General features: G+C 38.5%; 1 protein-coding gene across 1 annotated transcript in view; it reads right to left on the minus strand.

Moving 5' to 3' along the window:
- Nucleotides 1-536: 536 nt before the first annotated feature.
- Nucleotides 537-20,789, minus strand: part of LOC107563070 (multiple C2 and transmembrane domain-containing protein 2-like) — a 58,701-nt gene continuing 38,448 nt past the window's right edge. Inside the window, exons 18-23 of the mRNA XM_016247855.1 lie at nt 15,070-15,189; nt 13,003-13,038; nt 6,001-6,110; nt 5,324-5,433; nt 4,033-4,130; nt 537-1,162 (exon numbers count right to left, since the gene is read on the minus strand). Coding sequence (XP_016103341.1) covers nt 1,094-1,162; nt 4,033-4,130; nt 5,324-5,433; nt 6,001-6,110; nt 13,003-13,038; nt 15,070-15,189 — 543 coding nt within the window. The 3' untranslated portion in view covers nt 537-1,093. The remainder of the gene's footprint in view (nt 1,163-4,032; nt 4,131-5,323; nt 5,434-6,000; nt 6,111-13,002; nt 13,039-15,069; nt 15,190-20,789) is intronic.

A 20,789-nucleotide genomic window follows, 5' to 3' on the forward strand; every position in this document is an offset into this window, starting at 1 on the left:
CCACTTTGGAAATGTTGCTTTCTATAAAAATGACTCTCTGATAGCGGAGAGGCTGGAATATGTCTGTAATATGAATAAATAAGTTGATGAGGCAGGAAATCTCCATTTGCTCTACTTGAAGCCCCATCACTGGTGCTAACACTACAGAGTGATGGGTCTAGTAGAGAGCCATTAGGCACTGGAGGTGATTTTAATGAAAATGGGAGACGCTAAGTGCGGGGTATGGAGTGAATATACTCACTCGCTCTCTCTCTTCCTCTCTCTCTCAATCTCCCTCCCTCTTTATGAGAGATGAGCTCTCTCATCTGGACCTTGTTATTGTCAGCGAACTACAAAAGCGGTGCATTAGCTGACTGCTCTGGACACACAGAGACTTTGATGTTTTCCTCCAACAGTGACCAGCATCCTCTTCTGAAGTGTGGGCTGGGTAATAATACTGTGTGTATCTTTCACAAATAACGCAGAGTTAAGAATACGAGAGAAGAAAAACACATTTAAGATGTCAAACTTTTTAAGTCATGTTTATCTTCTGCGTAAATGTACAAAACATGGAAGATTCATAGAATAAGTGAACAGCATATGTTATAAAATAACAATTTTGAACAGTAGGTTGCATTTGCAGGGATAAAAATGTTAAAACAGTTTAAACAAGTACTGTATATCATAAATATATTTTGCCCTCATTTAAATATTCCCTGCTGTAAACACAAGCAACAGGAAGCACACACGTTTCGTTTGTTAAATGAACCAGAATGCAGTCTCTAAAAAAACATTAATATATGAAAAGGCTGTGTTGTAGTTCATTGCATTTCAGCTTGAACACATTCAGAGGCTGGTGAAGCCCGTCTTTACATTAATATGCTAAGACACTGTGACCATGTGAGTTCGCGTGGGCCAAAGGCCCCGTCAGGAGGGGCCCCTCTCTCTCACACACACACACACAGTATCACACAACCAATGAACACACCTCAGTGGAAATAGGGATGGTTTGGTACAAGGGGGCTCCTCCTCCACTCGCACGGGGCATTATGACTTAAACAGACCGTGCCTCGAAACGCCGTTCGTCCCTTTCATCCAACACGTCCGTCGGGTTTCAGCGCAAGCGTTTCTTCTTCGCTGGGCCCTGGTTGCCGAGCTCAGCTCTCGGCTCGCTGTACTGCACCTGTAAAAACAAACAGCTCTTTGGTCAGACGCAGGTAATCGGAGCTGAGGCCCGCTCATGGTAATGGCTCCCCTGAGGAGAGCCGGTGCAGGGGGAAAGCCAGGCGGGCGCGGCTGTAATGAATCATTTTTTAAACACAGGAGCAGAGGGGATTAATCACAAGGAGGAAAGATTTGAAAAGTCAAGGGTTCCGTACCGACACAGTGGTGACTACACCACCCCCACCTATATGGGAACTATACCGGTTGAGCAGACCCGCTGTCTTAGGTCCTCGCAAACCGAGCAGTTGCGAGTTGTGTCCTTCCTGAGAAAAGTTTGTTGGAGACTAATTATAGCAGCTTGTAGGCAGGAGTAAGTGCCTGTATAGCTCCGGCTGGGGCATTGCGGTTACAGATGATCACACACTTCCCCCGTTTCAGATGAACATGCTGTTTACTTTACTTAAAGCAGGGAGTGAACTCAGGTCAGAGGTGAAGGTCGTCATGATGAAAGTAGAGTTTCACTGAGGAAACTGAATAAAGATTTTTCCTGCAGCTCACAGTTTATCCATGTACAACTACTAGACTGCAATTAAACATTCAGATCTGGCATTCAAAAATACATCTTTTGAACGTTTAATAAGAAGTTGCTATATGACTAAAAAGTCAGTCCTTTTCCTTCTGCAAGAAGAACCGAGTCATAATGTGAATGTCATGGTTCGACATGTGAAAATGACACTTTTTATCCCATGACTAATAAATGGGATAATGTACCAAATTTTAAGTTGCATTCCACATGCATTTGCATTTCAATTACAAACGTGCTGGTCATTCAATACTAGTGGTTGACTGAGCTATTTAATACACTATTAGACAGAACTGTTAAAGGACACGATAGATGAACAAGTATTATAGCATTTTATAGCAGACACTGTAAAATTTCCTCTCATGATGTCAGCATTCAGCAAATATGCATTTATATAATTCAAACCAATCTTTAACTACCTAATAAATATTAATTTCCGTGAATCTTGGAAACTTCCGAAAATCCAGAATTTTTTATATTGATTATTTTTTTAATTATTTCTAATTGAGTAAATGTTATGTAAAATAATTATAAATTTACTTGCAGCATGTGTTATTTACTATCTTTTTTAAAACTTGAAATTAATCACTGTGGTATCATATATCGGCTTTATATTGGTCATCAGCTCTCCAAGATATCGGAAAATCAATACTGGTCGACCACTACTCAATACATGTATCATAAAGAATATTTTGGACACATTATCGAGCCCAAGTGCTCCTGGTTTTATAATAACCTCCAAAAGCATTCACTATGATTTCATCATAAGCTTCTAAAAATGGCATTAAAGGCATCTTCTCTTGTCCAAGGCCACCGCGCAGTCCAAACGACATACAGCATCGACAAATAATTAAATACGGCATGAGGCTGATGGGACTCGAAAGCGTGGAGAATGCGTCCAAATGCTTTTCTTGTTTGTTTCTCCTCTAAACAATAACCTGGAGGTGTATCTGTAAGGTAGGGACTGCACACTAATTACCAGGCCCTGATTATGAGAATGGGAGATGGAGCACAAGGGAACAAAGAGACGCGGCAGCCTCAGAACATGAAACTGTCCTCAGAACTGACAGATGCTGCTTATTTTAGGACAGAGGGCTGCTGTATGAAGTCCAGTTTTGAGGGTTTGCATTTGAAGAACAGCACAGGCACTAATTGCCAAGTCATTTTAGGAACCGTGAGACAGGAGTCAATTTGAGCTTTTGTAACGTGCCATTTATTTGGTCAATCCATTTTTAGCATAAAGGTTCGGACATGTTAAACTTAACGGGGACAGCGAGGATTTGCATACCTTTTTGGTCTTTATTGCTATGCTTAATGACCACTGTGCCGTTTTATTGGCATTTTGTTCTTTAAAAAGTGGCATGCACTTTTTTGCTTTTTCTAAAGATCATTCTGTCTTCCCATTTTTGGTGCGTTCCATTTAAATGAACAGCAGGCAGTTCATCCAACCACGAAAACATACTTCAAAAGGCTTAAAAACTCAGCAATGGTTTCCATCTTGTTTTGCCAACTTGCTGCTTCCACATGCCAAAACCAGTGTGTCATGCTGGCTTCCTCCAACCACACAGACATATGTTAACGTAAAGTTGCAGAGGTTCGTCCCGGGAGGTTCGTCTGAGCCAATCACTCATGCTCTCCAGTATCTAAGCATGACAGGAAGCACTGACAACAGTTAAATAGCCTTGATGATGGAGAGAAGTATCCTACGCAAAACGCTTCGTGACAGCAGGACCCGCTTTGCATCCCGACTTCAGAATCTCACTCAGGGTCCGAAAGACGGAGCGAGACTCTCAGCGTTTGGCTGCACGTCCGCGGGATTATGATGTAACCCCGAATGACATATCAGCCATGGATAATGTTTCATCACATATGGCGCCCAGCTGGACGGCGTTGGCTCAACACTTCATTAATCGAGTCCTCCAACCTGATGTGACGGGGGCCGCCACACTGCCAGCGTGCAGACACCGACCCCTTAGCCAATCCCTGAACCCTCTACAGCACCCTTCTTTTATCACAGGCCGACAAAACTGATAATCAGGGACAAGGCTGAAGCGTTACGGCCGAGGATAGATCAGAGCGGACCCCATCCAGGCAGCCGGGTGACTCCATCAAGACATGCTGAGAAATAATTGGGCCGGGGGCCGCCTTTAAAGGCGCGAGTCCATTAATAATCAAACACAGCCAGAGGAAATATCCTGGATAACACTTGGGAATTCTCTTAGAGCAAATAATGCAGACATCTTCAGGGAATTCCTTCCTTGTCTTTGTCCCTCCCTCTCCCTCTAAATGTAAAACTGGACCCTTACCTTTTGAACATCAGAAGGCACCCTCTTGAGAAAATCCAGTATTTCATTATTGTCAATGGCATATGGGTTGAAAAGCTTCTTGGTAAATTTGTTAACACCTGTGAAAACAAGCATGCATTAATAAATAGTTATCCGCCGCACCTGCACGTATCTTACTGACAAAACAAACCTTGACCCAACAAACATTTGTCACTTTATCTGCTATATGAATATCATTCTGCTATGTGATCATATGTGCATATAAATAAATATGTGTGGTCTGCTATACGGTCATCACGGTTCATTCTACTGTATGATGCCATATAACTGCAACAGCGACACCATTGAGCCAACATTGAAAACATCCCACATTATCTGACCAACAAATTTTCATAATTTTCTCATTTGAAGATGGAAAACATTCTTTAAAAAAATAATAATACGTTAATGCTCATAAGTTCATCAAGTACACCATACATTTATCAAAAGTGACAATAAGACATTTATTATGTTACAATAAGTTCATTTCTTTTGAACTTTCTATTCACCAGACAATCCTGAAAAAAATATGTATCACTGTTTCCACAAAAATATTGAGCAGCACAACTGTTTTCAACATTGGTAATAATAGGAAGTTTCTTGAGCAGCTAATAAGCATATTAGAATGATTTCTGAAGAATCATGTGACTGGAGTAATGGCAGCTGAAAATTTTAGTTTTCTAAATTCTATTTTAAATGTGTTTTAAATTACAATAATATTTTTACTGTATATCATAAATGCAGCCTTGGTAAGCAAACAGATGTCTTTCATAAACATTACTAACCCCAAATATGTAGAATTTCATAAAAAAAATTCATAATTATTTTTTTATAAAAATGTGTACATTTCTTTCTTTTTTTTTCCTGCACACTTTAAAACCAATCATCATAGGTAAAATTAGAGGCATTAACAGCAGAATAACTTCGCTCACTCTTTTTTTCTTACTGTACATACATCATCAAACTTTCACAAGTTTACAAAGCCTCAGTCAGGAGAGGTGCAGCTGGCCTTCCCAGCCAACAGCGGATCATGTTCATGATTCTGATCAGCTGTCACAGGTAGAGTTATGGAAATGGATCACTTTTTAAATAGCTTTCGTCAGGCGTCAGTAAAAGATTCGCTCTCAAAGCTCAGAGACAGTAAAGTGTGACTCTTTCTAAAACACCTCTGCATGACTTCCATTTAAAAGAAAGTGGAGACAGCTTAACAGCAGCATTGGAGTATCACGCATGATTGGGTGAAAGGGCTACACATGGTATCTCACTTACTTACCCCACACTAAAACTATGCACCGCAGTGGGATGTAGTACAAGGCGGCAGTCGCCAGAAACAGAACCAGGCAGGCCAGGAACGACAAGAACGGTACTGCCCAGTTGAATGTGCTGTCGATGGAGACACAAGCCGAGTTAATTTACACACTAATGAAATGTACATACTGTACAAGTACATAAATGCTATATTAATACATGTACAGTACTTATTAACAGTTCAGGTTAACATACACCTTCCTACATCAGAGTTTTAGTGCAAAATAAAATAAAAATCTAAGATTACATTATTATAATAAAGCCATATGGTTTTGAGAAGCCATAACATTTTGGAGATTGAAGGTGTAATAAAGAAGACAAAAAAGTGTGTTATTATACGAAAATACATAAATAATAATCACAATAGGAATAGGTCACTTAAGTAAAAAAAATGGATTTGAGGATTTAGATAAATCATGTTAGTAAGGTATTTACCAACAAATAAATCTTTGGTCTTTATAAAGGAATCCTCTTTTTTTGAACTTGAATGTGCCACTAAAACAGTATTTATAATTGAGGGTTCATAAAAAAAACTAAACAATGAATGAATCTATTCAACAAAAAACTTAACACAGTATGTAAGCTTATGGGCATAACTGCATATGTGAGCTTCATAAGAGGTATAAAATGCTCTGTTCTTACTTTTTCACTCTTTCCCCAATGCATGCCACTTCATCTAAAGTGTTCTGAACTGTAAACACAATTTCTTGAACCATGTGGATTTTTTCCATCAGTCCTTTTTTCTCTGATTCCTGAAGAGAAAGAAAAAAAGACAGAGACTGATGAGGGAAGTCAGCTGCTAGACGCCGACAAAGGAAGAACAGTTTATTTCCAGAGTGCCATCACCAGTATTTCATCTAGTCAATGGCCTGTAATGAGCTTCTGTAACATCTCCTCAGACATGAAAATGTGTCAGCCTCTCCTCCAGAGCTGTCACGGATCTGGGAGTATTTCAGCATTCGTCAGGCGCAAACAATAAAGGTGCATCACAATCAAAGATTAAGCGGAGGAGGAAAAAGATGTAAAAATGGCAATCAGAAAGCATACAGTGAGAGAGAGACTCGGGAGTTCTTGAACACAGACGGCATAAGATGCCAACTTGCGAGGTCGTCTAATCCGCGAGTCTCTGCCGGGCAAGTCTTGGCTCGTTTCCTGGGGTGCGAGTTTTTTCGAGTACCAGTTCTTGGCGTACGAAAGCTAAGAGTTGCCCACCTTATGGCAAGATTGAGTGCAGGGTTGAAATCATTGGATTTATCGTTTTCTGTATCCGAGCTTGTGGGAGAAAGATTGCAATGTCTGAGTGTAATCCTGTTATACAAAGCAATGTTTTTGCTTCTTGTAAGAGAGATGGGAAATCCCATTGTCTTCTTGTATTTGATGCATCACACAGTATTGGGTTGCTGTGTAATTCAGAGACATGGGCTAAATGGACTTTCGATGAGGAAAAAAAAGAAAGAGAAATTCTATTCCATTTTACTTTAAGAAGATTGCTAGGGTAATCTAACGTCCAAAGCAACATGATCACATCAGAGATTCCTCCGGCATAAGAGCCCATGAGTATAGTTCTCCAAAGGGGGAAGAGAAGAAAGAAAGGGAGAGAAACAAGAAGCCCTAACATCAAAAGGAGAAAATAATGACAGGAGTAATGATGGTGCGATAGAATAAATGAGAGTATTGGGGGGTGGGGGTGGGGTAAGACAAACGTGTGATCGAGCGCTGTATATGTTTGTCTAAGCGACCGTCCCCCAGACAGCGGCCCCGGTGAGCCGGCCCCTGGGAAAGCTCAGCCCAGACTCCCCACTGTCACTCTCCTTTCGGCCCCGGACACAGGAAAACATAGGAAGCCAGTCATGCCTCCACTCAGCACTGCAGCGGCACACAGCATGTCCTAACATAGAGACTAGGATATCAATCAAAAGAAAATCAACATGCCTCCTGTTATGAGTCATTTCAAATCCCTGCTTTGTGAGGAAAGTGTCAGAGGAGGATAAAGTGCAGAAGAAGATTTATTCTTTCAGTGTATCAACTGTGTTTGATATCAGCTCAAATGTCTTTAGTGTTTCTTTGCTTAATGAACAGCGTGACTCGAGACCAACCGCAAGAAAAATGAACTTGCAGTGCTCCCAGAACATATTTGAACACTTAAGTCATATATTATATAACAAAATATCAAACCAAGTGGCATTTATTTAAAATAATCACAAAGTAATTTTTCAAGGAAAACATAAGTATGTTTGCTAGGTTATTAAAAAATAATAATAATTAACTATTAATAAATATAACAAAAAGTTTTTTTCTGGTCCTTTCTACAGCTCATGAGATCTTAAACTTTGCTATCTGACTGAACAGATATTTACTAGGTAAACCTATGAGCACAGTTGAGTAGGGGTGTAACGGTTTTGGGGTCATGGTTCGATACGAGTTCGGTACAACAGGAAATGTTTTTTTTTTCTTTTCTTTTCTTTTTTTTTTACTGTCAGTAGTGCTACATGCATGTAGCATGAACAGCTGTTTTTGATTTGAATTAGATTGTATAATTTAAAGCTAAATTATTTGTGAAATTATGCTACATAAGACAAAACAAAACCAGCAGACGGACTGAATGAAAATGCAAATGTATTCTCTGACAGCAGGTGGCGCTTATAGAACAGCAGAGATATAGTGCCTTGTTTATCACTGTAAACAATAAATATGCATTATATGGAGGTAAGATGAAAAGAAAATGCCATGGAAAAATGAAGATGGCCAGTTCCTCTCAAAGGTATGCTCATATAATATATACCCATACATATTTGTTTTCCTATATTTCGAGTATCACGAACAGTGAGCTTGATCTCCCTGGTACTGTATTTTCTCCTCTTTACGGACTTTATAAAAATTCCACACAAATTGCACGTGGGGAATTGATTGCAATGCAGTTTGTGTGCAATTCTGGAATAGACATCGGCCAAAATAAACTGAAAACCACTTCTGATTAATAGTCAGTCGACCGCACCTCCAAAACCAGAAACTTTCAAAAAAACAAGCAGGCGGGTTTGAGCCCTTGCGTGCCATCTGAACTCTTCGTTCTTGTTTTGGGTTAGTGCATAGATTGTCTCTTCTTCTGCTCTTTCCTGTTGTGACAGTTATCGTTGTATTACCATGCGCACCCCCTTTTGGATTGATTGCCAGTGACTGACTGTATTGGTCATCTGACTGCATGAACCAAACCTCTGTACCATGATGGTTTGTGAAGAATACATGTACCGTTACACCAGTAAAAAGTATGACATTTTAACTTTTTTAGTCTTTCCCCAATGTAAGCTACTTATGGAACAGTGTATTAACATTAAAGTGTTGTAAACCATAAGATTATAAAAGATCTACTGTTCAGTACTAAATATTTAATGTGATGAGCTCCACCTTTGGTTACTCAGTCACAGTCGCAGTTAATAATACATCCACTTCAAACTAACTTAGAAAAAAATGGGGTCCCACTTTAAATTAGGTAGCCTTAACTACTATGCACTTGCATTTAAATTAATCATTTGGTACAATGCACTTATTATGTACATGCATGCTTTTACATTTGTATTTTAAAAATACCTGCACGTAATTACATCTGAAATTAATTTCTGTAATTGCATTTATAATTACATTGTTGACCCATCCCTTACACCTTAACCCATCTTTAAACCCACCCATACCACCAAACCTGTCCCTAACCGAACCCACAGCAAAAGTGTTTTGCAATACAATATGAACACAATAGGTACATTGTACTTATTTGTTGATGTAAGTACATAGTAGTTAAGGCCAACTAATATAAAGTGGGACCCAAAATGACTTAGGAAAGTGGCATCAGTTCCATAGGCCTTTTTGTTTGTTTGTTGGCTTTGCTTTAATATCTTATCTAATCATATTTTTAAGTGTGATTTAAAGTGTCCAAAATCTTTTTGGGTCACTACTGTACATGTTATGTAACATTTGTCACAGTTTGCTTTGATATGGCTGCAAGTTTTTAAAATGACAAACATCAAATATTCATATTAATGGAGACCAAAAGATAACACTGAAAGCATTCATAGAAGCACAATATACAAGTTCTGTGGACTACTGTGATTCATCTCCCTGAACCCCCTTGAAGTCAAACATCCTTTTTTCCGCCTCTGAGGTGGAATCCAATTTTTTAGCAGAAATAAACTATCCGAGCTACACGTCTACTGATTAGAAACCCTGTGTCAGATCATATTCTCAATTCAGATGAAATTGTCAAATAACTTTTATGTTGGCTTAATAGGGAACAGATTGCACAAAGGCGAACAGAAAATGCAGTTTCACAGGGATGCTCGGCACAATCAAAATACTGCAAGGCAGGGTTCATTTAACATTCCTTTTAATTGAGTAAATGGCATCAAATTGGAATATTCATTCAAAGCTGGTGCAAATATTCGCGACTCACTTATTCCACAATGGAATAACCAGAGGAACGCACCTAAATAAAACACCTGTGTTATTGCCAAAATGTGTTGCAAATGGGTTTGTTAAAGCTGACAACCAGAGTACAAACAAGCACAAAACACCCAGCGTTCCCAAATGGATATGTCACAGGATTGTGCACTCTAGAATACACAATGATTATGACATCAACACTCTGTCCTTGTGGTATGTGCTGAAGGTGATATGTTAGATGTGAGAGGGGAGAGGGCTTGCGGGTTAGGAGACCACCGATGGTACCCTGGGGTGCGGCAGAAGAAGGGGGTCAGCTCTCTGCCTGTCTAACCAAAGCGTGGTACTCTTGGGTGACCTTGTGCCCAGGGCCAAGCGAACAGGGCCTCACTGGTCATACGGGACACACATCCAGCTTGTTTTCGCTTCCATCCTCTTGTTTTCTGATGCGATAAAACCAGTGTCAACAAAATTGATACCGAAAGCAGAAGGGAAGATTTGTAAATTTCCCTCTCCCCCCCAGGACAGATTCGTGCTCATAGAGGAGATCTGTTGTGTATTATTTCTGCAGTATCGCAGCCTCGCCTATCTGCTTTCTTTAGCTTCATTACATTGCATCTGCGCCGCTCGGCTGCAGGTTTACATATTCACATCCTCCAGGGGAAAACATACAGAAAAACGTGTGGTAATCGTAACCTTCTCAGAGGGGACAGCCTTTATCCCCATGTTAACCAAAGAGTAGGAAAAAACGGCGCTTTTGAAGTGATCAAATTTAACACCGATCATTCTCCATCCCCAAAACATTAGCTGCGATGACTTTGATAGGAAGTGTAAAGCTAGACTGTTTGATCTGCCTGCGTGATACCGAAGTCCAAGTGAAAAAACAAAACGGGACTTTGAAACAAGCCATCTTAAATTAGAGCTGACAACTTAAAATAAACACGGACATCTGGGTAATTAAATAAATGAAAGGAGATATTTCATTTACACAAGACGTGAAAGGGTGTAAAAACACAATATATATCACTAGAAAAATACTGTTAATTCTGATACTCGTAATTCTAATTAATTAATAAAAATAAATAATGAAATAAAAATAAATAAATGCACAGGAATGGAATCGCAAGGTGTAATATTTCAGGCTAATTATATAAATAAAACTAAGCTAATATAATTTTTATGACATTAGCTTAATTTAAACGCACACATTCACAATCCACATACTTATTATACTTTTTTTTCTTGTTTCTCCCTCTAAGATATATTACAATTGTTTAGCTGCTGGGCGTAAGATAATGTGCTTGCACACACATATCATGCATTTCATCCGTGAATTATCTGCTTGGCTTGGATAGGATTTGGAAGAGGAAGCTGTTTTTAACAGAGGGGTTCCTCTCAACAGATGAAGCTAGCCTGCGGTCATCATAGCAGAATATATTGAGCACATTATGGATATGAATCCTAGGCCCTAGCCATACAGCGCAAGGGTCAGCGCTCGGAGGCTCAGAGCTGCACACTTCCACACATTCAAGTCAGAAAGCAATAACGCATTATCTTCCTGTTAACCCGTTCTTCTCCGAATCAGACAGCGTGGACTAAAATGATTATGAGCCTGCCCTGCCTCATTATGAATTTATTCAGCACTCGGCATTCAGATTTTGACCATTGTGACCGTTTACCAGCCACATGCGCTAAACAATGAAACCATACCTAAGGCCCTATTAAATCCTCTTTTTTTCTTCTTTTTTTCTGGATTCCATTTTTTTTTTCAGTTTAAATTTTTCTAGACTCTAAATTAAATTTTATTCATCAAAAAGCATGTCTAATTAATTGAAATCGTAAAACTTTCAATATTTCACAGAAATGTATTTAAAGTTTAACAAAAATTTTATTTTTAAGGCCCTATGAAATGTTTTATTTTTTTTCTCAAATTCAGTTTTGTTTTTAACAAATTCTTTGTTTTCCATAAATTTTCTGGATTCCATTTTAATGATTTCATTACATTTTAATAATCAAATGCATCTTAGAATTTACATTCTCTTTTTTTAATAATGTGTTGTGTATTTATCCTACATTTTTCTTGTAAATAAATTCTGGTAAATATACCTTCAAAAATAATGTTTTCATAATAATTTTTTTATTAGTAGTAGTAGTAGCACCATCATTACATTAATATATTTTTGTCACAGTTTCTTCAAGTTAAACCAAACTTTTATTTTGACGGGTTGCTGTGAAGACCTTTAAGTTTCTGTTTGTATATGATATGACAATAGTTTTCTCGAAATAATTGGTAAAATGCTCATTAAGTGACTCTAAGAGCAGTTCTAGATATTGTTTATGTGTTTATGTACTCATATATTGAGGCAGCAGAGGCTGAAAAACACAGCGAGTGTCAAGCACGTCAGTATGTGTGTAGTAAATGAAAAAGAACATGCAGGATTCATGTTTAAACAGTATTTGTGCGGCTTAATATTCACAGACACTAGTCCGTATCATGTTTTGATTTAAATGTACTAACCTACTTATGATTTATTCATCTAAAATTGGGAAAATTCCATGACATTGTGCATTACATTGCATACATTAAATACATTAAATTATATTTTTATGATGCTGCAATTCTGTCCCTATTTTCCACATCGTGGAAATCATAGGGCCCTACATACCAGCTTAAATGTTTTGGGGTTTTTTTAAATAAAGATGTTTGTACTGTTTCTAATGACTGAATATTTTAAGAATAATTGGATCTAAGCAGATTTGGGAGAATTTGTAATTAGTCTAATGACTCATCTTAAGCATTAAAAAATAAAATGCAAAAAGGGGGAGTTCAACTGCAGTCCAGCCTCCCTATTTAGCCATGCCTGCCTCAAAATCCGTACAGTGCCTCTATTCCCCAGCGGAAGGCAAACTTCAATTAATGATGCCGTTCTGTGCTTATTTTTGCGTTTCAAAGGACAACAGCAAAGCAACCAAATCCATTTGTCGTATGAGCGAGAATTCCCAGAGGACTAGTGTGAAGGTACTGGAGGGAAAATGGGCTTGCTGAATCGTCTGTCCTCATTTTGAACATATTTAAGTTGCAGTTCTGAGTTAAATGCAGTATTAAAGGTGCAGTATTAAAGGTACAGCGTACAGCCCATCTATGCAGCACCCCAAGGACAGGTTCTATAAAAGTCAGCGGTTAATCAAAAACCATGCGTGGCACCGGCGAAATACCTTTTCATCCTCGTCCTCGTCCTCGGACATGTTCTCCTGCAAAAGAAGGAGAAAGAGATAGAGAGCAGATGAGATTGAGACACACGTGGGCAATGAAGCATTTTCTTAACAAACACCTCGTAATGAAACCTTCGCTTGTATATACACCCCCATTGGGAGAGGCCCTGTTGCCGTAGCAACTGCCTCTCGGGTGACCTCGCACAAAAGGAGGAGGTGAATGAGAGGGGCCTTCCTCACAAGAGCGATGTCACAACCAAGCAATCTCATTTCTTCGCAACATAAACACGTACACATTCACGCATTTAATCTCAGCCGTTCGGGTGCCTAGATCGCTCTCTATCAAGTCATCCCTGACCCTTCGATGCTATTGTATGTAGCCGTGGCGCTCTGTCTCTGCTAGGCCGAGGGGTGAGCGCGAGGTGATGCTGGCTTTAGCATTGCCAGAGAGCGCAGCCCCACCCCGAGCCTGAGATACGGCGCTGAGACGGGTTGCTGGTGCACAAAGAGCTGCTACATTCTGAGTAAGGACTCAAATATGGTTTATACAACCCACTGGAGATGAAGGTCACTCAAAGTGTGACTGCTATGTTAAAACTCACAACCAAGGGTGATAGGAGCATCTCAGACATCTTAACCTTTGTGAATGTCGAATTCATAGACAACATGATCTTATTACGATGGACTGACCAATTAATGCTGTAAAAAGATTTTGGTCTTGTAATGTGATACAAATTGCACCTAATGACTCACTGGAATACTTCATTCATATCGGGTTTTCTACATTCTGTGCTTGTTTTATGTCACCCCAGTCTCATTCTTGTTACAAAATTAAATAATTTCAATTTTAAATTAATATTTCATGATTATTTTTCTTGTTTGTTTGTTTGACAACTAGCCATGAAATAATATATCATAATGGAACAATATACAGTAATTTTTTGTTTTACTACTATGAATATAATATTATACATTTGACCATCTAACTTTAGCATGCTCTATTTTAATTCTATTTTATCTGCTTGTTTTTTTATTTAAACAAAAACATTTGTTTAAATAAAACTATTTTCTATTCTAACTAGTTTTATTTAAAATGAAAAAAGTGCCTCTAAGTGCATTCTCTATTATTTTGTCTATTCTACTTATTTTCTTTTAATTTATTATTAGTAATGACTCTCTAACACTAGCATTCTATATTCTTTGTCTATTCTACTTATTTTCTTTTAATTTATTATAAGTAATGACTCTAACACTAGCATTCTCTTTTTTTTTTAAATTGTTCTATTTTTTGTTTTTTTAAAGATCCTCTAACAATACCGTTATCTATTCTTTTTGTATTCTGTCTACTTTATTTATCATTAAAAAAAACTTGCTATGTATATTGTGATAGGCTAACCGAGACTTGTCACAGCACTTACATATCATTGCTTTTTTGTTGGTTTTGATTGCTTCTATTGTCCGCGTATGTAATTTACATTTAGTTAGCTAAATGTAAATGTTAATAATACATACACTACTGTTCAAAAGTTTGGGCTCAGTAAGGTTTTTTAATTATAAGTGATACTTTTTTCAGCAAGGGAGCATTAAATTGAACAAAAGTGACATTAAAGAGTATAAAGACATTAAAAAAAATGTATTTATCAAGGAATCCTCAAAAATATATCAGTTTATGGGATTAAGCAGCATAACTGTTGATATTTCTTAAACACAAAATCGGCATACTAGAATGATTTGTGAAGGGTCATGTGACAATGAAGACTGGAGTAATGATGCTGAAAATTCAGCTTTGCCATTACAGGAATAAATTGCATTTTTTTTCCCAATAATTATTTGGAATTGCAATATGTCAGTATTAATGTTTTTCCTGTATTGTATCATATATTGGTCATGTTTGGCTGTGAAAAAATACAAATGGCAGCACTGTCTACTTAATTTGAAATCATTCTTCAATAGAATCTGTGAGGTTTAAAACGGATGCTTATTTCTTAATCCTGTGAGTCACCAGCGTTGACTCTGACTTATTAGGGAGCATTCTCTGTACAGCTGAGTGGGCGACATCACAGCACTCACCAAGTCCTGACTGTAGCTGGCCATGCCTGGTGTGATGTGGAAGTAGTTCCAGCCAATGAGCAGGAGGAGGAAGAGAGGCAACATGAACAGCTCCCAAAGCCACACTGTCACCACAAATATCTAATAGAGACAGAGAAAGAGAGAGGGTATGAAACAGGGTATGAGAATCACAAACAGCACAGTTGGCAATTCTGCCCACACTAGTGTTAATTTTGTTAACGAAGACCATGACGAAAAATGTTCGTCGACGAGCTTTTTTCCCATGAATAAGACGAGATGATAATAAGGTCAATAAACGATAACTAAGACTATACCAACATGCAATTTCGTTGCCGAAATAAGTAACTAAATAACTAAAATGTATTCAAAAAGATAAAAACTTCACCAAAAGCCTTTATTTTCATCAAAAAAAGGAGACAAAATGTTATTGTGCACAGCTCTACACTCCTCTGCTAGGCGAGCTTTCATGAGTGCGGTTGCCAGATATCAAGAGTTAAAATCCCAGAATCAGAGCTTCGCTGTTACAAGAGTACATTTTCTTCCCGGTGTTTTGCTTAATTTCAGCAATCTGGCAACCATGCGCACGCGCTCGCTCCTCATTGCGGAAGCGCCGCTGCCGCCGATGATCTGAAAACACCGACAAACAAGCTGGAGTTTAGCGATCTAAATAAAATCATCATTCAGCCGGTCTGTGTTCTGTCATGAGACCTCGACTGTATTGTTTGCGATTGTGATCGCTGAGTAAATGCACTTACTCAACCGCTGTTGTTTTAATAGAGAAATAGGCTATTGCAATTTGGAATTAGTGGAATTACTAATTTCACTGTTATAATATTTTTCGTTTGTTTATCTGTTTTCAAATTGTAGACCGAGAGATTGCATAAGTATTAATTTATTTAATAAAAAGCCTATAATAAATCAGTACACTAGATGAAGTAAAATACACCATGTATAGCCTATGTCCACATTCTATTGATTTGTGCTTACTAGGGATGCTCCGATCAGGAATTTTGCAGCCGATACTAAGTACTGATTACTTGTCATGGTGATCGGCCGATACCGATGCCGATTCTGATGCTTCAAGCTTTATATAGGCACACGCGCCTGGCCCGAAGTTAATTTCCTGTCTGTGTTTGTTTATCAGTCTGGCTATTGTGCTGGCTACAAACGCAGTTCAAATTAAAAGGTGATGAGTAGACTGAAGTTGGGCTCAGGTGGTTGTGCTGTGGGTTGTGTTTCCCATACATTTATTTATTTGTGGCACTCGCCACAATATCAAAACTGACACCAAATAATGTTCTTTTTAGCAGCATCATATGACCCCTTTAAAGCACCTCCTGCTGACAGAGAATGACAATGCTGCAAACATATTTAGCTTTTCCTATATCCACGGGCGCTGCGGATAATCTGCGGGTCAGGTAATAAAAAATGTATTCTGATTATTTGCGGGTGGGTCGCGGGTGGATAAAATAAATCATAAATTATGCAAATATTCAACTAAATTTTTTTCACGAGGCAGGCAATTTTGTGTGTGTGTGTGTGTGTTAGTTCGTTCGCCTGTGACAGAAACAGTGACGTTCCAGATAAAGTTTGAAAGGAGTAAAGCCTGTGTTAATGCTATTGAGTAGGCTAATATGACCAAAGAAGATATTTTGTTTTATAAATAAATGTTCATTTAAAAGCAGCCCACGATCAGCGTAGCTATTGTTACCGTTATCCCTTACGGCTCCGACGAGGTTTTGTTCGGTCCTCACAAAAGGCTATTTTTAGCAAAGCAGCGTGGAGAGCCTCTTCAGAAATGTGCTGCGGCTGGCTGGTATAAGCACAAGCATTGACTAGAGCGGCCGCGATCAACTCCAGTTCCCGTGGAGCCGTAACGCGCCGCAGACGTGTACAGTGAGGCGCAGATCAGTTCTAATGTCACTGAATCTGCTGTTAAAAATGAACCATCCCTTCATCATATCATCATGCAAAACATACACAACAAATAGCGAATTTTTCATTGTTTCTCGAAACGTCATAGCATTTCCACACCGGCATGACTGTGGCGCCAAATCATTTATGTACCCACACATCATGTACGTCGTCACGCGTTGACGTCATCAAATTGTGGTGAAAAATTTAGTGAGTACCAATCGAGTCATAAAATGTGATTATCGGCCGATACCGATCTCCGGCCAATCGATCGACGATCAACTCCGGTTCCCGTGGAGCCGTAACGCGCCGCAGACGTGTACAGTGAGGCGCAGATCAGCTCTAATGTCACTGAATCTGCTGTTAAAAATGAACCATCCCTTCATCATATCATCATGCAAAACATACACAACAAATAGCGAATTTTTCATTGTTTCTCGAAACGTCATAGCATTTCCACACCGGCATGACTGTGGCGCCAAATCATTTATGTACCCACACATCATGTACGTCGTCACGCGTTGACGTCATCAAATTGTGGTGAAAAATTTAGTGAGTACCAATCGAGTCATAAAATGTGATTATCGGCCGATACCGATCTCCGGCCAATCGATCGAAGCATCCCTAGTGCTTACTGGTGAAAGTGCAATACCTGAAATGCAAAAGTAAATTTCTCAAATGACAACAAACATTACAATTATAATTTAAAGATTTCATTGACTAAAACCTGACTAAAATGCTCATACATTTCATTGAATAAACAAAAACAGGACAAGTTTGTCTAAATATGAGAACTAAAATGTACATTTGAGTAAGACTAAGACGAAATAAAAAATGGCTGCCAAAATTATTACTGCTGTACGGTTAATTAATAATAATCTTATTGCTAAAATGTTTTCATTGACTAAAACTAGACTAAAATACTTTAGATTTTCTTGGACTAAAACTAGACTAAAATGTTGAGACTTTTAGTTGACTAAAACTAAATAGAATAAGGTTGACTAAATATGATAAAAACTAACAAGGACATTTTACCACAGGACTAAGACTAAATTGAAAATGGCTGACGAAATTAACACTAGCCCACACACACACATATGGGTTTCCTCTAATATGCATTTCTAAGAGTTTACACTGAAAATAAACTCTTAGGAAATAGAAAACTTGACACCGGGACTCTAAACCTCGTCATAACAACAACAACAACAAAAAACTAGTGCAAAGCTGTATCTGAGCTTCCAGCACCTCATTTACAGTAGGTGCATGTGCCAGCATCTGTGTGGTGTGGTATAGGAGATTTTAATATTTCAAAAATCCATTTGCATTGATTAACACTGTGCTGGTAGTGTGTAATTTGGATGTGACAGAACAGAGCATCTGACAGGAGTGGTCCTCCACACTTGCTCTGATGCACTGCATTTACTTGCATTTCTGCTGCCTGACTGATGGCATGCATAAGTGTCTGCTGAAGGGCTGGTTGTAGCATTTTACCTCTGCAGAGAGAGAGACTGCAAACACTCAGGACCCCTGGTAGAAATAAGATGAATAATACTTCAGAATTCCATAAGAGAAATAGGTGCGCAACACCCACAGCACCGCACAACACGCCGCTAATTGGACGGCTGAATTTAAACCCGGCTAGCGGCACCTTAATGAGCCTGAGAAATAATAAGACGACACGCACAGGGACGACTGTAAAACAAGACTTTTGGAGGAAACATTATTGACTAAATATGATAAAAACTAACAAGGACATTTTACCACAGGACTAAGACTAAATTGAAAATGGCTGACGAAATTAACACTAGCCCACACACACACATATGGGTTTCCTCTAATATGCATTTCTAAGAGTTTACACTGAAAATAAACTCTTAGGAAATAGAAAACTTGACACCGGGACTCTAAACCATAACGTTTATTGTCATAACAACAACAACAAAAAAAACTAGTGCAAAGCTGTATCTGAGCTTCCAGCACCTCATTTACAGTAGGTGCATGTGCCAGCATCTGTGTGGTGTGGTATAGGAGATTTTAATATTTCAAAAATCCATTTGCATTGATTAACACTGTGCTGGTAGTGTGTAATTTGGATGTGACAGAACAGAGCATCTGACAGGAGTGGTCCTCCACACTTGCTCTGATGCACTGCATTTACTTGCATTTCTGCTGCCTGACTGATGGCATGCATAAGTGTCTGCTGAAGGGCTGGTTGTAGCATTTTACCTCTGCAGAGAGAGAGACTGCAAACACTCAGGACCCCTGGTAGAAATAAGATGAATAATACTTCAGAATTCCATAAGAGAAATAGGTGCGCAACACCCACAGCACCGCACAACACGCCGCTAATTGGACGGCTGAATTTAAACCCGGCTAGCGGCACCTTAATGAGCCTGAGAAATAATAAGACGACACGCACAGGGACGACTGTAAAACAAGACTTTTGGAGGAAACATTATTGTAAAAATGCACTCCGCACATTACAATTTGACCAATCTGTAACATAACATCTAAACTTAAGCAGATTGTGTATTTGTCAGAACATTGAATCAATGTTCTGCTACAAATAACTGATGCATGTACTCGAAGAAAAGGGAAGCACGATATATCGGTTTCATAAATCAGACATTTTCAATGTACTGGTCTGGTATCAGTTAATACTTGGTACACTGTAGAGTATATTGGCTGATACTGAGTGTTTAATAGTGAACCTTTCATCTTCATACTTTAAATTATGCCGAATAATTGATGTTTCTGTCTGTGTCCACACAAGAACTAAAAATAGATAAAAAAAGAAAACGTGCTTTATACAATGAGAAAGAGACACATGATAATAATTGCAAAATTAATATTTTGGTCTATCACCAGTGTTGGGCAAGTTACTCTGAAAATGTAATCAAATTACTTATTACTCCTTTTAAAAGTAATCGCGTTACTGTTCTGATTACTTTATTTCAAAAGTAATTAGTTACATTACTAGTTACGTTACTTTTTTTCTCCATTAAGTTTATGAAATCCCAGCATACACACTCCCGATAAATATTTGTTATTAAAGCGTCAACATTCACAGAACACTGTTATTTTTAACAAAAAGCAAGTGGCTGCTACGTGCATGGTTTGGCAGAATACCAGCAAAGAGCGCTGCATTTATAATCTCTAAAACACATTTCAGTTCATCGCAATCTCACAAATATCTGTTATAAAACAATAAATATACGCATAATGAATCTTTCATAATGTCTACAATTCGTGTGTTATAATGAGAGGATTCATAAGCACACAAATTTCAGCACTGCTTTGCTCAACACAGCAAACTTGTTATAGCCTAAACAGAAACTCTGCATACACTTGCACCTGTTAATCGTTTATATTTTATATTAGTTAATGCTGCTTTTGTGCAATAGATTAATAACAATTGATTTGTTTTCAGATATTTTATGTTTAGATATTTCTATTTTGCGGGAAGCCCGTGAATCATTTCATTCTCCCGCATCCCGCACACACACACGAGTGTCTACCCGCTCGCACCAGCACTCACGCGCCGCACTCTGTTGCATCGGGTCTCGCAGGAGCAGGTCTCTAATCCACTGGCACTTGACTCGACAGTGGGTGTGCTACATCCTTTTTACAATCTATAGATTATAAAACACTGCATTCTGTTAGCAATGTAACGCGGCAGTAACGTATAGAGACTTCGGCTTGTAACTATACTCTAATTACTACTTTGAAAATTATAACGCATTAAATTACTCAGTTACTAGAAAAGTAATCAAATTACAGTAACGCGTTACTGCCCAACACTGTCT

Source organism: Sinocyclocheilus grahami, unplaced genomic scaffold, assembly GCF_001515645.1.
Source record: "Sinocyclocheilus grahami isolate Dianchi unplaced genomic scaffold, SAMN03320097.WGS_v1.1 scaffold856.1, whole genome shotgun sequence".
NCBI lineage: Eukaryota > Metazoa > Chordata > Actinopteri > Cypriniformes > Cyprinidae > Sinocyclocheilus > Sinocyclocheilus grahami.